The sequence below is a fragment of the Poecilia reticulata genome, chromosome 7 (assembly GCF_904066995.2).
Source record: "Poecilia reticulata chromosome 7, P_reticulata-male-v2, whole genome shotgun sequence".
Lineage (NCBI taxonomy): Eukaryota > Metazoa > Chordata > Actinopteri > Cyprinodontiformes > Poeciliidae > Poecilia > Poecilia reticulata.
The window spans coordinates 9,275,733-9,294,761 of NC_088836.1; the positions used below are offsets into that span (position 1 = coordinate 9,275,733).

The 19,029-nt window shown below is 39.8% G+C and overlaps 1 protein-coding gene across 2 annotated transcripts in view; it reads right to left on the reverse strand.

Annotated features, from left to right (window-relative positions):
- Positions 1 to 19,029, reverse strand: part of mtcl2 (microtubule crosslinking factor 2) — a 95,085-nt gene that overhangs the window by 28,913 nt on the left and 47,143 nt on the right. For both annotated transcript variants that reach the window (XM_017305799.2, XM_017305798.2), the window contains exons 5-7: positions 3,383 to 3,445; positions 1,406 to 1,573; positions 130 to 283 (exon numbers count right to left, since the gene is read on the reverse strand). In XM_017305799.2, the coding sequence (XP_017161288.2) occupies positions 130 to 283; positions 1,406 to 1,573; positions 3,383 to 3,445 (385 nt within the window). The remainder of the gene's footprint in view (positions 1 to 129; positions 284 to 1,405; positions 1,574 to 3,382; positions 3,446 to 19,029) is intronic.

Genomic DNA, 19,029 nt, shown 5'->3' on the forward strand with positions numbered 1-19,029 from the left:
TGTGTACCATATGCAAGATGTGCAATATTACTATGCCAAATGACATGACTATATGTCACCTTATTTATTTTTTTCTACTTTTTAATCGAAGGAAGTAAAATAAAATAAACAGCTAATAGGACTAACCACCTTGTGAGCCCTTCATTTCGTCCATCTCGGCTCGGAGTCCCCTGTTCTCCACCTCCAGCTCCACGATGCGTCGACTCAGCAGGTTGGCCTCCTCCTCTACTAGCTTCAGGTGAACTCTGACCTCAGCTTCGCGAGTGTGTGGAGAGTCGGCAACCTGAGACGAGTCAAACAGGGCAAACCGTGACCTCAAGCATCTCGACACATGTTTGCCCGAAAATGTTTAGCTGAGAGTCTGTTTACGTTGCTCGCACTGTTAAGTGCTTTCTTTTTTAACTCATCTGGTATTTATGCCTGCTTTGTCTTGATAAATGTTAATAAACCGTGTTGTCTGTTCAGATGCTTTTGAAGTTTTTAAGAAAAATAAAAAGCTAATACACGCACGTATGAGCAATTAAAATTCTATTGAGTTAAGAAAAAAAAATTGTTAAATAAAATACAAAAAGTTTGAGTTTAGCTTTATAGTGTTTGGTAATTTTTAAAGCAATGCAACTTTCCCTCTGCAGGGTTTTTCTCAGGCACACCCACCGACATATAATGACTACATTGGCCTCTTGAGTGTTTTGTGGGAAGAAAAGAAATGCAATAGTTTACCACTATAATACACTAATGCTGTAATGAGACTGTTTACCAGACCACAACTTGTACAAAACAGGCAGCAAGCCGTAACATTGTTTATGGAGTTCCCGCACATTTAAAGTACCAAACTTTTCCAGATACAATTTTTCTTTGTTGTCAGGATTAATGGATGGATGGATGGATGGATGGATGGATGGATGGATGGATGGATGAGTAAAAAGGGAAAGAAGAAACGATAGAAAAAAGGAAGGAAGGAAGGAAGGAAGGAAGGAAGGAAGGAAGGAAGGAAGGAAGGAAGGAAGGAAGGAAGGAAGGAAGGAAGGAAGGAAGGAAGGAAGGAAGGAAGGAAGGAAGGAAGGAAGGACACAACAAAGAGAAAAACAGGGAAGGAAGCAGAAAAGTCTAGGAGGGAAGGAAGAAAAGAGGAAATAAGAAAAGCAATAAACAATGAAGGAAGGACAGATGAAAGGACGTTCAGACATTTGAATAAATAAAGTCTGGAAAAACAAATATTTTTCAACATCCTTATTTTCTGTCTCCATACTCAGACCTGGAAAACACTGATATTAAATTCTATACTTCACCAGGCTGAGTTCAGCACTATTTACTACTCTTTAGGGTAAAAGTTAATCCTCCATGCTTCCTTTTCGTATCGTGCAGTTAGCAGCCTTTGAGTCCTCGCGGTCCGTCCTCCTCTTACCTCCTCCACGGTGAGCGAGCTGTTGACGTCTCCATACAGAGACCTGTACTTGGCCAGCTCCTCCTTCATGGCCTCGCTGTCCTTCACCAACTTGGTCAGCTTCTTGCACATCAGGGCCGACTCCTCTTTGGCAAAGTGGAGCTGACATTTCAGGTCTGAATTGTCTTCCTGAAGTGACATGACAAGAGGGAAGGAAAGCACTGGGGTGACAAAGATGCTACACTCCCTGACAGCAACTCCCAGTAATTTCTGTTTTTGATTCATGGTCGTGTAAAAATGTAAGACCACCACATTGTTTACCAAAACGTATCGCTTGAATCATTTGTGCTTGTTGTGCCGTGGAAAATACATCCATTAAAAAAAAAAAAAATAAATAATAATAATAATAATTATACACCTATAATTTGTGTATAATTTAATGCCCGTGGAATATCACAGCCAGTTACTCATCACACCTGAGTGTTTACCATTTTACAGAGAAAGGAGTTGCATATATAGAGAAAGGCCAGTTTGTTAGACAGGGAGGAACAGACAACCTGACAGCACAAATATACACAAAGCATGGCACAACAACAAGCTGACCAGTCAGATCACTTCAAGCACAAGATTGCTCCTCTTTGAGTCTGTATCATTTAAAACTAGCAAAACAAAGTCATGAGCTTTATGAACTGTAGCGCTTTCATGTCATCTTGGACGAGAGCGAAAGCCTCTCTGACAAACTCTTTAAACTTTAAAGGAAGACATTTCCGAAGCTCTGTCTGACCGACATGCGGACCGAAGCCACTAAATGGTGAGGTCGGAGTCCTGCTGCGTTTGTATTTTGCTTGAATTACAAGAATAAAAAAGTCTTAGGGAAAACATCAGCAAACACACTCATTAGTGGTTTGTCTCAGACGTCATCCATCATCTGCAGAGACTATTCGCTACCTCGACGGCGAGAGAAACATAAATGTGCTAGCAAATTGTCGAGGAAACGTCTGGTTCGGCCTTCTTGTTTTAAAGGGGGGAAAAAAAACTCTTAAATTTGAACCTGAATGCATCTTTCTCTCATCCCAAACCCAGCTGCTCTTGCTGCAGCTGACCTCAGGTGACCGAGTGCACACATTCCCCAGCAGCAGCTCCGTGGCTGTTTGTTTTACAGCCCGTGGAGCGCTTCCAACCACATTAAACGAAGGGAGGGCAGCTGAATTTACAGCCATTTATGGTATGTGGTTTGAGAGGGGAAGCCAAGGCACGTCTTGGCGGCGCAGCAGAGACATTGGTGAAAAGAAATACCTGCAAACACTCAACGCGTTTCATTCTGCTGGGTGTTCACCTCGTACATGTGTGACTTTTCTGACCTGACGACAATAACTAGTGCATCCTGGGATGTTTCAAAGAGGGACAAGATCTCTTTTGGTAATGTTTGTTGACTACTGAAGTGTGACTTCAATAATGCTGACAAGGGAAACTGAATAAGAGCAAATGGAGATTAAATCCTATGTTGAAAGCTTTATCTGTTACAGCCAAAGCAAATGAAAATTTTGTAATTAGCACACCTGCAAGACAAAAAGAACAATCAGAAATAGAAAGGCATAAGACATGGAGGACATTTGTGGACAATCATCACTTCTTGAACAGAGACACATTTATCAACCATGTGCTCTGATTGTGTGGCAGTCATAGGGCCAGAAATTAGCCATTCTTTACATTTCTGAAGTTAAAACACTGATGTAAAACTTTTCAATTAGAATACAATGAGTGGCAGAGCAGAAACACCAGCAATACCTTTGTAAAAACTAATTTACTTCTTGCTCACTTTTCATTCTGTGGTGTGTGTGGATGCATACCGGATCAATGTCCATGTCTTTGCAGGTTTAAGTTGTTTTGGCTCCCGAGACAGCGGTGTGTTTCTCTTATCGATTATTTGAAGCACTCAGAGGAACCACCCTCCAAGCAGTGAGTGTGATTTTCCCCCCGTCCCAGTTAAAGCCTCACCTGTGGAGCAGGCTTCTTGTCCGGTTTGTTGCTGGACCGTGCTCCTCTTTTCTTCTGGGAGTTCTGCAGCAGAGACATAATGACATTCTCATTAGCAATAAGTTGCACCTCTTCGATTCTGTTAAGAATAAAATCGGTCAGAAACAACAAGCATTAAGAGAAACGGCAGCAAAGAGGCTGCTGCTTCTGTTACTAAAAGAAAAATCTTGGTTGTCTTCAATATCTTTTATTGGACACTAAAGTGTGGGTCTAAGACAAAATGTGAAAAAAACTAAATAGCAAAATGATAAATATATCATAAGAGAGAGTCTTTTGTTTTGTTCACCAGGCTTCATGTCTCACTTTTTGCATGTCCATTTGCTACAAAAAATGATATTCATGAGGCTCCAAAAGCACAATTTTAGAGATCAAAATTAGAGGGAAAAAAACTCAACAGCAATGCTTGAGAAAGCAGACAAATTAGATTTCTCAAACCTCGCATATAAAAGTGAAAGAATCGTCAATAATTAACTATTTATGTTCCCCTTCTTTCTGCTAGGCTCTCTAATGGTGCAAACAAAAATCGTGTGTCGATCAGAATAGGCAGATTTCCTGCATTGTTAACACCAACCATTATTGCTGCTAATAATTATTAACACTTGACCAGTAAGCCAGCAGCTGAGACATCTGAACACACCATATAGAAGTCATCAACACTCGTCGGTGTGGAAGTTCTTACTGCAGGGTGAAGCTTAAAGTTGGCCATTTGCCACATAAGTGAGATGTTTAAATATAAAGTCAGATGACGTCCAAAGAAGTAAGAAGCTATTTAAAAATTATATATATATATATATATATAGATATATAGATATATATAACCAAGTGGCAGGCACATAACCAAGTGGCAGGCATAGTGTACAGGAACATCTGTGTAGAATATGGACTGGAGGCCCCGAGATCAAAGTGGGGAACACCCCCAAAAGTGGTGGAGAATGACCGAGCTAAGATCCTGTGGGACTTCCAGATCCAGACAGACAAGATGGTAATGGCGAACCAACCGGACATTGTGGTGGTGGATAAAGAACAGAGGAAAGCCGTTGTGGTGGATGTAGCAATACCAAGTGATTACAACATCAGGAAAAAGGAGCATGAGAAATTGGAGAAATACCAGGGCCTCAGGGAGGAACTGGAAAAGACCTGGAAGGTGAAGACCACAGTGGTGCCTGTGGTCATCGGGGCCCTCGGGGCAGTCACCCCCAAACTGGAGCAGTGGCTACAACAGATCCCAGGAACAACATCAGACATCTCAGTCCAGAAATGTGCAGTTCTAGGCACATGCAAGATACTGCAGAACCCTCAAGCTCCCAGGCCTCTGGTAGAGGACCCGAGCTCAGAGGATGAAACAGACCACCCGAAGGGAGAAGGGAATTTTTATATATATATATATATATATATATATATATATATATATATAGATATATAGATATATAGTTTTCAGTTTATTGAGGGAATGAGACGGCAATACTTTCAGCAGAGGAATGCTGAGCAGAGAACAGCAAAGCTGCTCTGTTCAATCCGTATGAGCTTTTCATTTCTGGGAAAGCTCCCTCCTGATCGACATTCAGGAGGGAATACAGATAGTAGTAATGCTTGACACCGTAACCAAGTTAACGACAAAATATATGATGCTAAACCCTTGTAAAAACAGGGTTTGTTTTACTATAAAGACACAAAAGATACAAAATTGGAAAGGTGATCACTTTAAAACAACTGCTCCCCTATAGAAGTGTCATAATTCCTTCTTTGCTACTAATATAAACAATTAATAGCTACTGAAAGGGAAGGTATTAACACATTTTCAATGTTGTTTTTCTACCTTTTTTGTAACTGTTTATGAGAAATTTGAATAAGCAAATTTGTACAAAAAGTTTTACCAAACAAAAAAAATGAGTGGAAAGTAACCTCAATGCTCTGATTTGTGGTGTTCCATTATATTATTTATGACAGATAAAAGCTTTCCCTACCTGATCTCTGATGAAGAAGTGCCACTTTAGTTTTCATTTTAATGAAAGTGTTTCTAACAGGAAGCCAAACTGGGAAACCTAAGCTGTGTTATTCTTCTCCTGGCCTTAGATAAGACGTCATTGCTATGGCGATGCTGATCAATCCCATGGCGATCCTAATCACTGCAGGGCCGCTGATAAGAGTGCAGACTTACAGCGCTGAGGTGGAGGTAAGGACTACAGAGACGCTGATACACACACGCACACACATGCACACACATCGTCTGTTCATCCAAGCATCTGTTCTGCCCAGTGAATCAGACTCTAATCAATCATCATTCCTCCTCTCAAGAGGCAAAAACAGACCTTCATCATGCAAACACACATAGCACATACTCTGCAGTGCAAGCAACCAAGCTTATCTGGCTCAGCACGTTTCCATGGAAACAGGCTACTCTCTGTCTCTCCCGCCCTCCCTGTCAGTCTCGCTCTCTGGAGCTGATCAGTAACAACAAAAGGAGGAACGGAGAGAGAGGTGGAGAGGGTCGAGCAAGATCGAATGGCAAACAGCTGTTTAGATTATGATGGAAACATGAAGTTAAAATAAATCTCCATCACATCAGAGGAACAGCAGTTAAATCAGCACAGGAGCTGTTTTGGTCTGGTTCTCCGTCTCGCCATCGGTCTCCACCTGCTCTTTCTTCTTCACCACCTCATCCTCCAACAGAAAGCCCGTTTCAAACCACTTAAGTTTCCATCTCCTGCTGGGGTGTCCTCACCCTCGTCCGTCCCCTCAAACCCACTCGGATACCAGTTTGTCAGGGGGCAAACGGGCTATTAGCGGCTCTGAACCCATCAATAGGACCCCCCTGATAATGGAGCCATCGATTCTGGCAGTACTCGTGTGGGAGCTGTCGGGTCGGACTCTCGACTCGGCTCTGGGATTCTGGCAACAAATGGAAAACTGCTGGTGGATGTGCTGCTAGATATATTAGTGTACTTGTTTAGGTACCACAGCTGGACTTGAACAGCCTTTAACAAATAATATATAAAAAAAAAACTTACTAAAAGTACAAATATATTTCACTTGAAAACAAAATAGCTATCTCTCTACACATCGATCCATTGGTGATATTCCTTTAAAACTTTGAATGCATGTAAATAAAAACATTTACTCCTCTTATATTTGAATCCACTTTATTTTATGATGAGACACAAAACACAAGAAGCCTGTGATGGGAACCCAACTGATTCGTCCTTCCTGCAATCTAGACTTTGTAGTTTTCTAAACATGCACTGATTTTCTATGAGTAGCGCGCTAAGAATAAACTGAACTGGTGCGCGGAGCATACAGAAAACTAGACTTTACCATGACAATTAAACAGCTCAAGATTTGACACAAGATGCTGACTCAGTGTGTCAAATGCTTTTATTGATATATGTCGCAGTTCTCTCAAATTCACAGAGTGTCTACAAGATGCTGAAACGGCAGAAGCATTTTATTTTTCTCAGTCTGTGAAGGAACCGTTTTAAAGGTTAAGACTTTAAAATATATATATTTTTATTTATTTTTGTCCTCTTTACTCCTCTTGTAAAGAGGAACATGACTGCAGGTCCGGAAGAGAGACACTTACACCACATTGTACGTCATTTCCCATAGATTCTGATTTGGGTCTGGTCTATAGACTGGGTTATTTTAAAACATAATATGCCTTGATCTAAACAATTTCAACATCCACCTCAGAGTCATTTGCAGCCACTAGCAGGTTTTCTTTTTTCTAGAATTGCTGAGCTTTTATCGATCTCCCCATCACCTCTGACAGCTTCTGCTGAAGAAAATCATCGTCGTGACCAGAACGCCTTCCTCCACATGTTGTAGCAGTATATACTCACACCTGTCGCACCCCGTCTAAAATCATTTAACATATGAATAATGATGTAAAATCATAATCAAATGTTTCCTTCTTCCTTGTCGTCTTTACGGACAGATTCCAGCATGAATAATCCTCCTTAAAATAACCAATCTGTCCTGTGGTTCAGCTGGGCTTTTTCATAAATAATATGCAGAGGCAACACTGAAAGTGTACTGGGGGCTCTTCATAATTTATCGTGTGGAAGCCCACACACTGTGACCAGAGCCCTGCTCTCATGTTTCTGAGACTGCAGATCTCCAGTTACACTGCGGATAATATAGCGAGTTGACTTGCGTTGCTCTCTGGTAAGATATTCAACAGCTTCTGAAGGACCCTCCCCCATTTGGCTGTCTGTCCCTGCAGTGGAGATCTGTCTGTAAGAGTTTCTTTTCGCACCTTTCACGACAACTAGATTGTAAACCAATACAGCAGACATGATGGTGGATGGTGGGTTTTTGGGAAAACATAGGCAGAAAAGACTTAGTACAAGGTTAAAAATAACTGAACTTGTGGAAGCAGGAAAAGAACCGGATGGTTCAGATGATGACAAGGATTGAAGAAAACAAAAGACAGAGTCAGAAAAGAACGTGGAAATAATAAAAAAAAGACTTGATTTCTCTTCACAGCAGTGAGGACTCTCCTCTCCTCCCTCTCATCTGATCTGATCTGATGTGCGGTTCAACCAGTCATAACACACAGGGCAGGGCAGGACAGGGTTGAGTAAACTAAGGAGATCAGATAAGAAAAAAAAAAAAAACTCCCTGCAATATGAAAGAAGGATGGTGAAATACAATGACATGGAATCAATAACAAACAGCCAAAGCAAAAACTGTAATTATGCAAGTGTGAAAACGAACCGTCAACATGAAGCAGCGCTAGATTAAAAAAAAAAAAATAGTTCAAGCATTCAAAACAAGAGAGAAGTTTAGAGGGGGAAAAAAAACCCACTTATTCTGAAGATGTTCAAGTTGATCCAATCAAGTTGGGTTTTTGATGGACTGGGGCAAAAGATTTCCCAAAGAGAAAGCGGAGTTACGGCTTGTCTCACTGGGAACGACAATAGATAAGAATCAGAGAGATCAAGAGGAAGCAGAGCAGAAATCAGATTTGATTCTATTATACAGACACATGAACCAACCAGGCATGAAATCCAGAGAGTCGCATGCAGGGAGAACAGAACCTCTAAGTTTGAATTAGCCTGTCAGTGGATGGCTGCTTCTTGATTTACAATTACGGTGGCTTAAAAAAAAAGTACAGACACCCTCTGTGTTTTTACTCATTTCTGTCATGTTCAGCCACAAACCTCAATGTGTGTTATGGTGCATAACTGTGAAGTGGAAAATGTGTGTGCATGTGTGGAGATAGGGGAGAAATTAAAAAAGAACAAAGCTTTGCACTAACACACACTCCATCTTTGTCTCTTCCAGGCAAAGGTTTGGTCTGAGAAACAGGACCCTGGCATATCAGCATTACCATTACACACAATGGGACAAAGATTCGCCACAGCGCAGCCACACAATGGTTGCATAACCAGCGTGTGTGCTGAATGTGACTGCGTGTGTAAGATTAAACCGGATGGTAGCAGATAGAAATGGATGATTGGCAGATCAGATCAGAGGAAGGGCGATAATTACAACCCAATTACCATTATGGAGCAGCAAAGAAAAATCCAACCAGCATTTTTTTTATTTTTTTTTTTATTTATTTTTTTTGCCAAGAGTGTTTTTTTTTCTCCTAAATAATCTTTTGGCAAAAAAGAGGTGGCAATTTTTTTAAATGGCTTAGGTCATCATTTTAGAAAGGTGACAGTGTTGTAAAACGACTAAATTACTATATTAGGAAAGGTGCTGGATTATTATGTGGTCGGGGAAAGGATTTACATGCGACAATAAAAAAAATACACATCCTGCCATTTACCACATGAAGTGATTAAAAAAGCACTGCTTAAGCTACACAGTGCACAAACCCTAACATGCTATTTATTCTCAGTGAGAGATGTTAAGTAGCTCCCTGCAGTTGTTTGCAGGCAAAGCGAAACGACTCGGCGCGCGTCAGAACGCAAAAGATAAGAGGGAAGCAACACCAGTGTTTTCCCAAATCCCCAGGCTTCTCTGCTCATTACTAAACACACATATGCAAACACTCCACTTCCACACCGAGCGCATTGACACACAGTCTGTCACACACCCATCCCGCTAATGCCGAGGTGGGAAATAATCAGCCAGTTTGCCGTCAGCTCCTGGAACATCAGATCACTTTCGGTGATGCAGAGTGAACTGAGAACCAGAAATGAAATGTACCAAAAATACCCAATGCAGTGGTTTCAAAGTGTTATATCAGGTTAAATGTTGCACATCAGCAAGCATGGTGACTGTTTTGAATTGCTTTTTCATGTTTCCCCCCCATTTATGAGCTCTGCAAGAAAGAAATGATGGTAATAAAATTAAAATGGGAGAATGCAGCAATCCTGGACTTTATGGGAAAAAACAATGTTCATGAGAAATACAAGAAAGACTACATCTGATAAAAGCTGCACACAAATGTTTAAATAGCAGCAACTAGAGCATTAAGTACCTATTAAAAGATAATTGTTTTTCGGGGTTTTTTGTAAGGGAACATGGAAGAAAACTCAAACTTGGGCAACACACCAGAAAGCGAGCAGTAAAAAACGCAACTCCCTCCGAAGAGCAATGAGTTCATGTTTGTGTTTTATTTTTGGAGTTGAATACTCTGAAGGCAGAAATAAAACAATTCTTTCTGTGCTCTCGTCACAGGAGTGTAGGTGAGAAGAGAGAGGAAAAAAAGATGGAAGTAAGAGATGAAAGAGCTAAAACGCGAGGGGAGAAGGGAGGGAGAAGAATGTAATCTGAGTGCTTGCATTATGCACAGCTAAACACAGTTTGTTATCTGTGACTTTTGTATTTTTATATTTCTATTTTGTACCTTAAGCTACTTGACAGCCATGTAGTTAAACTATCAGCTTATTTTTTGTTGGAGTTAAGTATTTTCATTTATTTCAGGCATATATTCAACAAACCTGAAACCTCACATCTAATCTAATTTGATTCGGTATTTATTACCTGAAAACCTTTTTAGAGAACCGTTCCCATTGAATTAAGCTCTGATAACAGTTTGACCAACTTGACTCTTGTAAAATCTGACAGGTTGTGAGTCCTGATCACACACACAATAACTCAAGCCAGAAACTAAAACAATGCAGGAGTTGGACAAAAACCTAAAAATGTAAATATAAATACACATTTATTGATCCTTTTTGAGTTTGTTTACTTTAACCAAATAAGGAAAAAGTTCATAAGACAAATGTTTTAGCATTACTGATTCTTCTTTCTTTACACTTCTATATTTGGATAAAATCAAATCTCATATTTTTCTAGAGTATTTAAGACAATGTAGGAACCAAGTAAACAAATCAAGTGGTTCCCCATCAAACATTTAATCCTGACAGACTTAAAAAAATCTAAAATGTGTCTTTATGCCTTTCCTGAACTACAGTGACCATACAGTAACAGTTAATGTCATTCTTCAGATTCCTGTTTTCAGTCCATCATAACACATATTTTAAGTTTTCCCACCATGAGGAAACAAGTGATGCAACAAAAGTGATGTAATTCAGCTCTCACTGTCTTGTGTGTGTATATAAGCGCAGCCAAAGCCAATAGGCTAAATGCTCAATTTGCATAACATTAGCATAGCATTAGCAGAGCAACAAAGAGCCACTGGACCGACTGGAAACGGATGTGTTACCCTGCTTCCAGAAAGAAAAATATAAACTTTCATTTGTCACACGTAATCACAGGCTGTAACCAAAGGAATAAAAAAATTAAAGCAGGGTACAAAGAAAGAGAGAATAAAATTGAGGAGAAAACAAAGAAAGGGGCAGACAGGAGGTTCCCTTTGTTACCAGGAGCACCGCTGCTCGCTCCCAGCCTCTTCCATCAATCAAAAAGCTTCTGTTTATCTGCCAATAAGTGTGTATATGTTTGGGCCGTACGCGTGCGAGTGTGTGTGAGTGTCAACTGTGTGCTTCTTAAGGGCAGCGTGTTAGTGGGTAACCTTGAGAAGAAGAACAAATTTCAAACACAACACCACTGCTTTGATTGAGCTGAGTTATCCATGTGGTGAGTATACGGCGATCATCTGGGTTTAGCTGCCACTTTTGGTTCTCTACAGCTGTGAGGTATCTTCCTTATCTTTCAAAGCCAAAGTGCTGCTAAATTTATTTTGTTGCCGCTCAGCAGATGTCCCCATAAACAACGACCAAATTCGAAAAAGAAAAATTCAAAATTAAAGTACTTGTTCCTGTTCTTTTGTGTTCTGTAAATGCAGCTTTTACATTTGTCTGTTGCTTTCTGTGTAATACTCAACGAGGAACTACTGCACCTGCAGAAACATAATCAATATTGCAAAGTCCGGTAAACATTAGACACACGCAGTATGCTCAGCGGTGCATGAATGGAAGCAGACACATTTTCTTATGCAGATTTAAAATTCAATACTTAAAAAGTTTTATTATTCTCTTAAATTTTTTCAAATAGTTAAAACATTAAAGTACTACGAGCTCAGCGAGTTGGAGGATAAAGAAGAGGTCAGACTTGGTTTTATTAATATTTAATGCCATCACCTCCTCTATTCTGAGGAGGAAGCAACGAATGCAGCATCCATTTCAATCCCCCTTATCCTCCCTACAAATACATGCATCAGCAACCACAGACTATGGTACGTTGCCGTGACGACAGCTTCTGCAGGCTGTCGCCAAAGCACCCTGTTGGCAGCACATTAATGAGAAGACAGAAACAGGAAGAGGAGGAAGGAACGTAAATGAAGAGGGGGTAAGTGTTGGAGGACGAATGACAAGCGATGAGAGAGGAAAAAAAGGAGGACTGAAGGAGTTGAATCAAAAACAAAGTCAGGAGTCGGGATTTGAAAATGTCCAGACATTTGTTTTGTTTCTTCTTCTTCTTTTTTTTGCTTTCAGAAAATGGGAGTTATCTAAGTCATCTAAGCATCTCTCCGGAGAGCAATCAGCTGATCCCAATTTACATGATTAAACATCAACAGCAACCTGAAAGCCCGCTCTGTGCATTCAGTGTTAGAGTAACAACCATGCAATAAAGACGTAAATATGGAAGAGGTTCACGGAGGGACACTAGGCTCATCACAACAACACAACCAGTCCTCAAACTGTAACCTCAATATTGACACAGAATGAATTAAAGACCTAATTGAAGGGTGTGAAATGTTTACGGCCACCCTTTCTGCTCTTTCATTAAGCTTCTGTCTCTACTTCTTTTTGCAGCGAGACAAGGGAAACAGTGTTCTTATGGGCGAGCTTAAGAGTAATGCTAGTTCGCCCTGCGGTTGAACTTTCACAAACATGATTTATTGTTGAACATCACTGCATTATTGGGAACGTGCGAGCCTTTTATCCCCTTCAGCCATCATAACAAGCAAAACCGAAAAGATTAGTAATGATTGTCTGCATCTGATTTCCTGAATACTAAACAAAGAAAAAGATCCGACAATAAAGAACAAATTTCCCCATTTACAGCTAAATTCACAGACGGCAAATTCTATAGCTTTAAGTTGTGTTGCAAACATTTTTACCCAAATGTTTCCATGCAGTTTAATGTATCGCTGTTAGGGTTTCTGAGTCATTTAAATCTGAAAACTAGCAAGTTTTCAAGACATTCGCCGTGCCAGTGTCACCAGCTGAACAGTTTATTTAAAGTGTTTAAAGCAGCAAAACCTTTTTTTCTCCAACTAAAGCTGATGCCGAAACCAGGCGTGGTAAACCATATTTTCAGATGCCTAAAACTGACAAAACACTCACTTTTTAAAAATCCAGATTAAGGTAAAATATGTCATTTCAAAAGGTCATTTCAGCCCAAAAATGTGGTAGTTGATTTTTTTTTTTTTTTTTTTTTTCTGCTTTGGAGGATCGAAGGTTTGTTGCTGAGGTCTCTCGTGTCACTTGAAAGAGTAATGATTCCTATTGGGTTTTTTGGGGGTTGACAGATTGCTGCAGCAAGGTAAAGCACTGAGCCTAATGTTAACATGCTTATGACTGATAGCTCTAATAATAGCGTAGTGGGTAAGAATTAATAACCAAGTGGCTGAGAAAATGGATTACAGGAACGTGACAGACTGAGATTATTCTGCCGGCTATGATTAGCTGGTCTTAGCATGTTTACTAACTGTAACAGCATTTTCTATTTCATTCAGTTATCACCTGTGTTCATCTGTATTTATGAAATCTAGACAACTGATGAACACACTTTACATTAAAAAGTGCATGCCTGTACAAAAAAAAAAACAAACAAAAACATGCTGCTTTTGATATCTTGAAAACTAAAATAGTCAGGAAGTTAGTTTTAAAATGTCACCCTGCCGTATCAAAACAGGGTTACACAAACACATCTCCCCCTCCATTCCCACTTCACACAGAGAAACCATATGTGAACACAACACACCAACACACAGGGTCTCCATCTGGTGAGTGTGACACTGTGGACGTCCCAGCGAAGCCCAGAGCAGCACCCTTTTAGACGCTATAAATAGAGAGCGTCGTGTGCAGTTCACACCTCCCTGCTCCCTTTCTGTCAAACTGAGCTTTGTTGATGCTTTCTGACAGGAAGCGGCATCTAATGAGTTGAAACCTGAAGTTAACCTCCTGTTCCTGAATTGCAAAGATTAAAATGAGTCAGAGTCTGAGATCTTAAAAGACAAAAGAGGAAGACGCCTTGTGCAAGTGACAGATGTAACTGTAACAAGATGACAAAATTTTTTTTTTTAATTCTCAGATGCTTCAGGATTATATGTGGTCCGTCCAAATATGGAGAAAGATGAAAAAAAATATGATACTCTGTACATAATTTGAATGCTCTATCTCCATTCTCAGGCATGGTGGTGGCAGTATCATGTGGTTCATTGGAATTGACATGGAAGATGTCTATTTTACAAACCCAGTAAAATGTATAAAGAACCTGGTTGTAATATGAGAGAGTGAAACTTCCATGAGTATGAATTTAATTTACTACAATAATCTTATACATAAAAAAATAAACAAATCTTGCTACAATAGTCAACATTTTGACAGTACACGGCTTTATTTATGTTTCAATCAGGCCTCTTTTCCTTATTCGTGCCAATGCATGTATCTAAGCTACTCCTATTTACATACATGCAAGGGCTAACTTGCATGTCCACAAACTCACCCTTCTGACCTCCATGTGGCTGGTAGGAAAGTGCGATTCACAAATTTAATTAGTCAGAATATCTTGTCATGCGCCGCCTTACACCTGACAAACACACAAGGCAGCAGTGACAGCTGCTAGTATTTCACAGGGTGCTGCATAAGAAAGACAGTGAAGTGCAGCACGTATGACAGCAAGCTGACTGGGTCCTTCGGTAATTGGCAGATTGAGCTGCATCAATTATGTGTGTGTGTGTGTGCGTGTGTGGGTGCGTGTGTGCGTGGGTGTGTGCGTGTGTGCGTCACATCCAGCTGCAAATAGTCTGCTGGATAAAGAAAGCTACAGATACATTAAACACTATCAATGACCTCACACGTAGTAATAAATACTCTGTCAAACATTTAGCTAATAATTATAATTTTGGTCAATTAATTAGAGTATATGTGATTTAAAGTATCATAGATAAAAAGCAGATAAGCAGATAAGAGTCTGTCATAAAAGCCAACGTGCTGAAGCTTGTGGTGCTTTAAATAATAACCGCCTGTTTTATCTCAGTGAAAGCAGAACAATATCCGGCGCTGGAGGACATAAAAGGCTCGGCTGACCTTTAGATGTGACTGACAGTTCAAACACAAAGACCAACGCGTTCACCACACACACCCGAAGGGTAATTTCAGCAGACACTCCTAATGTAAACGGTTTGTTCCAGTGTTAAGTTTTTTTTGTTTTTTTTTTACAAAAAATAAAGTTTATTGATGTTTAAGAGTGCGAACTTGCATTGGTATGCCATTATCAATGTATTCCTTGAAAATGTTTTCAAAACAATATTATTATTTATTGTGTGGGCAATTTATCATCCAGATCCATATATGTGGACCTACAGCTGTAGGTTTGTTTTGCCTTCATACACCTTTGAGATTTTGTTGGAGAAACCTGAAAATGACACTCCACTGGGTTTTTCTACAGAATAAGGATCTACAGTAGCAGAAGTTGTAATAAATCCTCCTTTATGACCATCTCAGTCCCAATACTGTAGAAAAACTGTGGAACAGAAACTGTCAGTGATCCCTCTACCTATACGCGTTACTGTGAATCGCTAAAAGCAACTTTTTCAAAACAAGAAAAATTAAATACAGTATTTTTTCAATTATTTTGCAGTGCAATAAAACATGATCATTTTAAGTATTTTTTTTACACGTCTTTGTCAAGGGGTGTCAAATCACGTGTCTTCCTCTCCATCTTCTGGGTTTCTGGGTTTCGATCCTGGCAATCGCGTGTTGACAGGAAATCAAACAGGATATGACAGGCTGATTGGAGGCCTAACTTCTTGCTCCGAGCAAAAAGAGATGATGAGATGCTGTCTTGTCCGTAATCGTTTTCGCTGAAGGGCAGAAGCTGTGCCTTTTCCAGGAGTTTAAAATGTGTGAAAACAGTTAAGGGGAGGGTGTTTTTTATTAATTAATTGTGATATGCAAAGCAAATGCTGTGTGTTGCAACACAGTTTGACCTGATTTTGTCCAGTTAGAGAGGCCACGACGGCGGTTATAAAAGCGACCAAGGCAGATGCTGACCCGGGCACAGAGTCAAACACAAATGAACACGGGGCTTTTAGCTGTTAGCTTCGGGTGAAGGAATGAGCTAAATGTGGTTTTAAAAGGCCGGCTTATCGACGCGCAGCATGGTGGAGGTTATTACACAGAGGGGGATGAGTGCAGGACGGACGATGCTCCTGATAGCTGATAAGCAACCGAACAAAGAGGCAATCATATGGGGTTGTTGTGTGGCTGTTGCTGTGTGGTGACCAGATTTAGAGCTATAATTGTAAGCAGGCTAAACATAAAGTAGAAAAAAACCCCATAAGAATGGAAAAAGACAAGAAGATAATTAGACGGTTTGTGGAGAGTTATAGTCAAATGGAAAATATAAAGTAAGCAACCTGCTAAAACAAGAGGCCTTTTACTTGTATCTTTTTTTCTGAAGGGTTGAGCCAGTTTTATAAGAGAAAACACACATTCAGTGTTGCACCGCTCGGGAGTTAAACCCAGAAATCTGCTCTCACTTGTTCCACATAAGGGCCGTTGGGTCATTTTCTGATTCTGTTGCAATATTTTTTTTCTGCGGTGAAGGCTCTGGCAGAGATTAAGACCCCTGAGAGGAAGACAGAGAAATGCCCGTATGCGAGCGCTCCCACTCTGCCACTTGGACTCGCTCCACTGCTCCCATCAAATCAGTGCTGGGACCAACTATGTGGTGGCTATTAATTTTTGACCTCAGTGTGACAGACGAACACAAAACTGCATTACTCCACCTCCAGAAATGTGCAGGGGAAACCACCGGAGTGCCCAAAGAAAGCTCGGGGAGGGTAAGTACAACCAAACACTCATAAATCCTGGGAGAAGCCGACCTGTCTGCGCTTAATGATCAATTCACTCTACAGTCAGACACCTTTTTTTCTGTTTGGCAAGGTTAGAATAAGAAGCTAAAAGTTAGGAAAAACTTAAATGTTTTTTAGCCACTTTTTAGAGATCAACCTAGCATGGCTAATTGGAGTTCGTTGGATTTCACCGTAGACATTTTTGCACATGTGTTACACTCTGGAAATGTTGCTCTAAGGAACTCAGAGAGCGAGAAAACCCTTTTAGTAAATAGCCACTGTGGAACAAGTACAGACTAAATTCTCATACTCATCTAAAAAGAAGTAATACAGCTACATTCCTTTAGCATGCTAATTACATTTAGCTTTAAAACTAACAACTTACAATGTTACCAAGCTAAGGCTAATAAGTGCATTTTTAGCCAACCTAGAAGCATGTTTAAAGTATATACAAGTTTTTTATTTAGTTAATCTTTATTTATCCAGTTATGCCCATCAAGACCAGATATCTCTTTAATAAGTGAGACCCGGCCAAGACAACATCAGCTTAATTAAAAAACTGCCAAGATATTCCCATATTTTTAAAGTCTCTCAGCGTAACAAGGGCATGAAGTTGAAGCTCAGATTGTAAATCGTTCCACAGACGAGGTACAGAAAACCTAAAAGCTTTCTAGTCCAGGTCAGTTTGTACTTTTGGGAACAGCAGATTGTAAAACATCCATAGATCTAAGCTTGTAACTCCCATGTTTCCTTATTAAGCAACAAGACAGATAAGAAGCAGTAGCACCCAGAATAGTTTCATAAATAAACACATACCAATAACTGAGCCGTCGAATATATAAAGATGTCCAGTTAGCTTTAGAATACAGCAACCATATTTGCTCCCCTGAGTTGTTTTTTTGTTTGTTTCATGAAGTTAAGTCAACTTCACAGTTGTGTGGAACCAATGAGTTTCTTTTAACTGTAATCACACAGGGTGCACATCCAGAACCTGCTAGGCTGCTGGGGATGTTTGTGCTAATTATGAGAAGGTCTATTTGAAAAAGCTATGAAAGCTATTAGTAAAATAGGCCATGGGGACATTTCATATCCGTCTCATATAATTAATGGTCAGTTGACTCATCAGTTTTCTTGAAGCCCAGCTCATTTCATTTCCACCCGTGCAATTATGCACAACTACGCCTTCCTGCTGGATTTAGAAAAACTGAAATCTTTTTTCAGACAGTGAAACTTCTCATTGGCTACAGATGGACGAGTGAATGAACTGTAGCAGGGCTGGCTGGTCATTTAATTACTGATGGTTCGGCTCTGTGTCACGGTATCCGTGTTGTCACCCTGATGACCCAAGACATTCTGTAAAAAAAAAAAAAAAAGAGGATAAACCCTCAGCAAACTAACCTTGACAATTGACCACTTTCAAAGGATTTGCTTTTCAGCATCACGCACAGGCCAGGTACGGCAAACTATACAGCTTCAAGAGGCATGAAATGTTTTTGAAGTTCAGCCCAGATGAGTCAAAAGAAAATCCACTGAGCACTTGTTTGCCAACTCCACAGAACCAGTTACTCTTTCTTCTTCGTCTCAAAGAGGAATACACACTGACATTGGTGTTTTGTTTTTATTTTTAGGACCATTTTACGTTTAAAGACATATATTAACATGCTGATTCTTCTTGTAACAGCTCTGTCCAGTTTATGTTTATTAAGCACTGACGTGGGGGTAAACTTTAACAATTCTGATTTAAAGGATTTCAAAACATGTTTTTTTTAACCGCAAAGTTATTTTGCCAATTTATCGCAAAATAATATAAAAACCAAATACATGCTATGTCAAATTACATGTAAAATTTGAGCATTTCTACAACTATGTTGATAACTGATGAGTGAAATCTCCACATACTTACTAGATATTGTTCTAATGTGTATCTTGGATGCTCAACAATCAATGCTAACCTACAATAGCCGTTTTTTTTACTCCTTACAACAAAAACGTAGCTAAAGGACCACTCATGTTTCCAAATTCACCATTTCCACAAACTTATTCACAATATATTTCAAGTAGATGGTTTATTTTGGAAGAAAAATCTGAGAGAGAAATTGCTTCAAGTTTGAAATAAGAGCTCCCTTCTAGCCGCAAACTGGGCCAATAAAATGACAATTAGGAT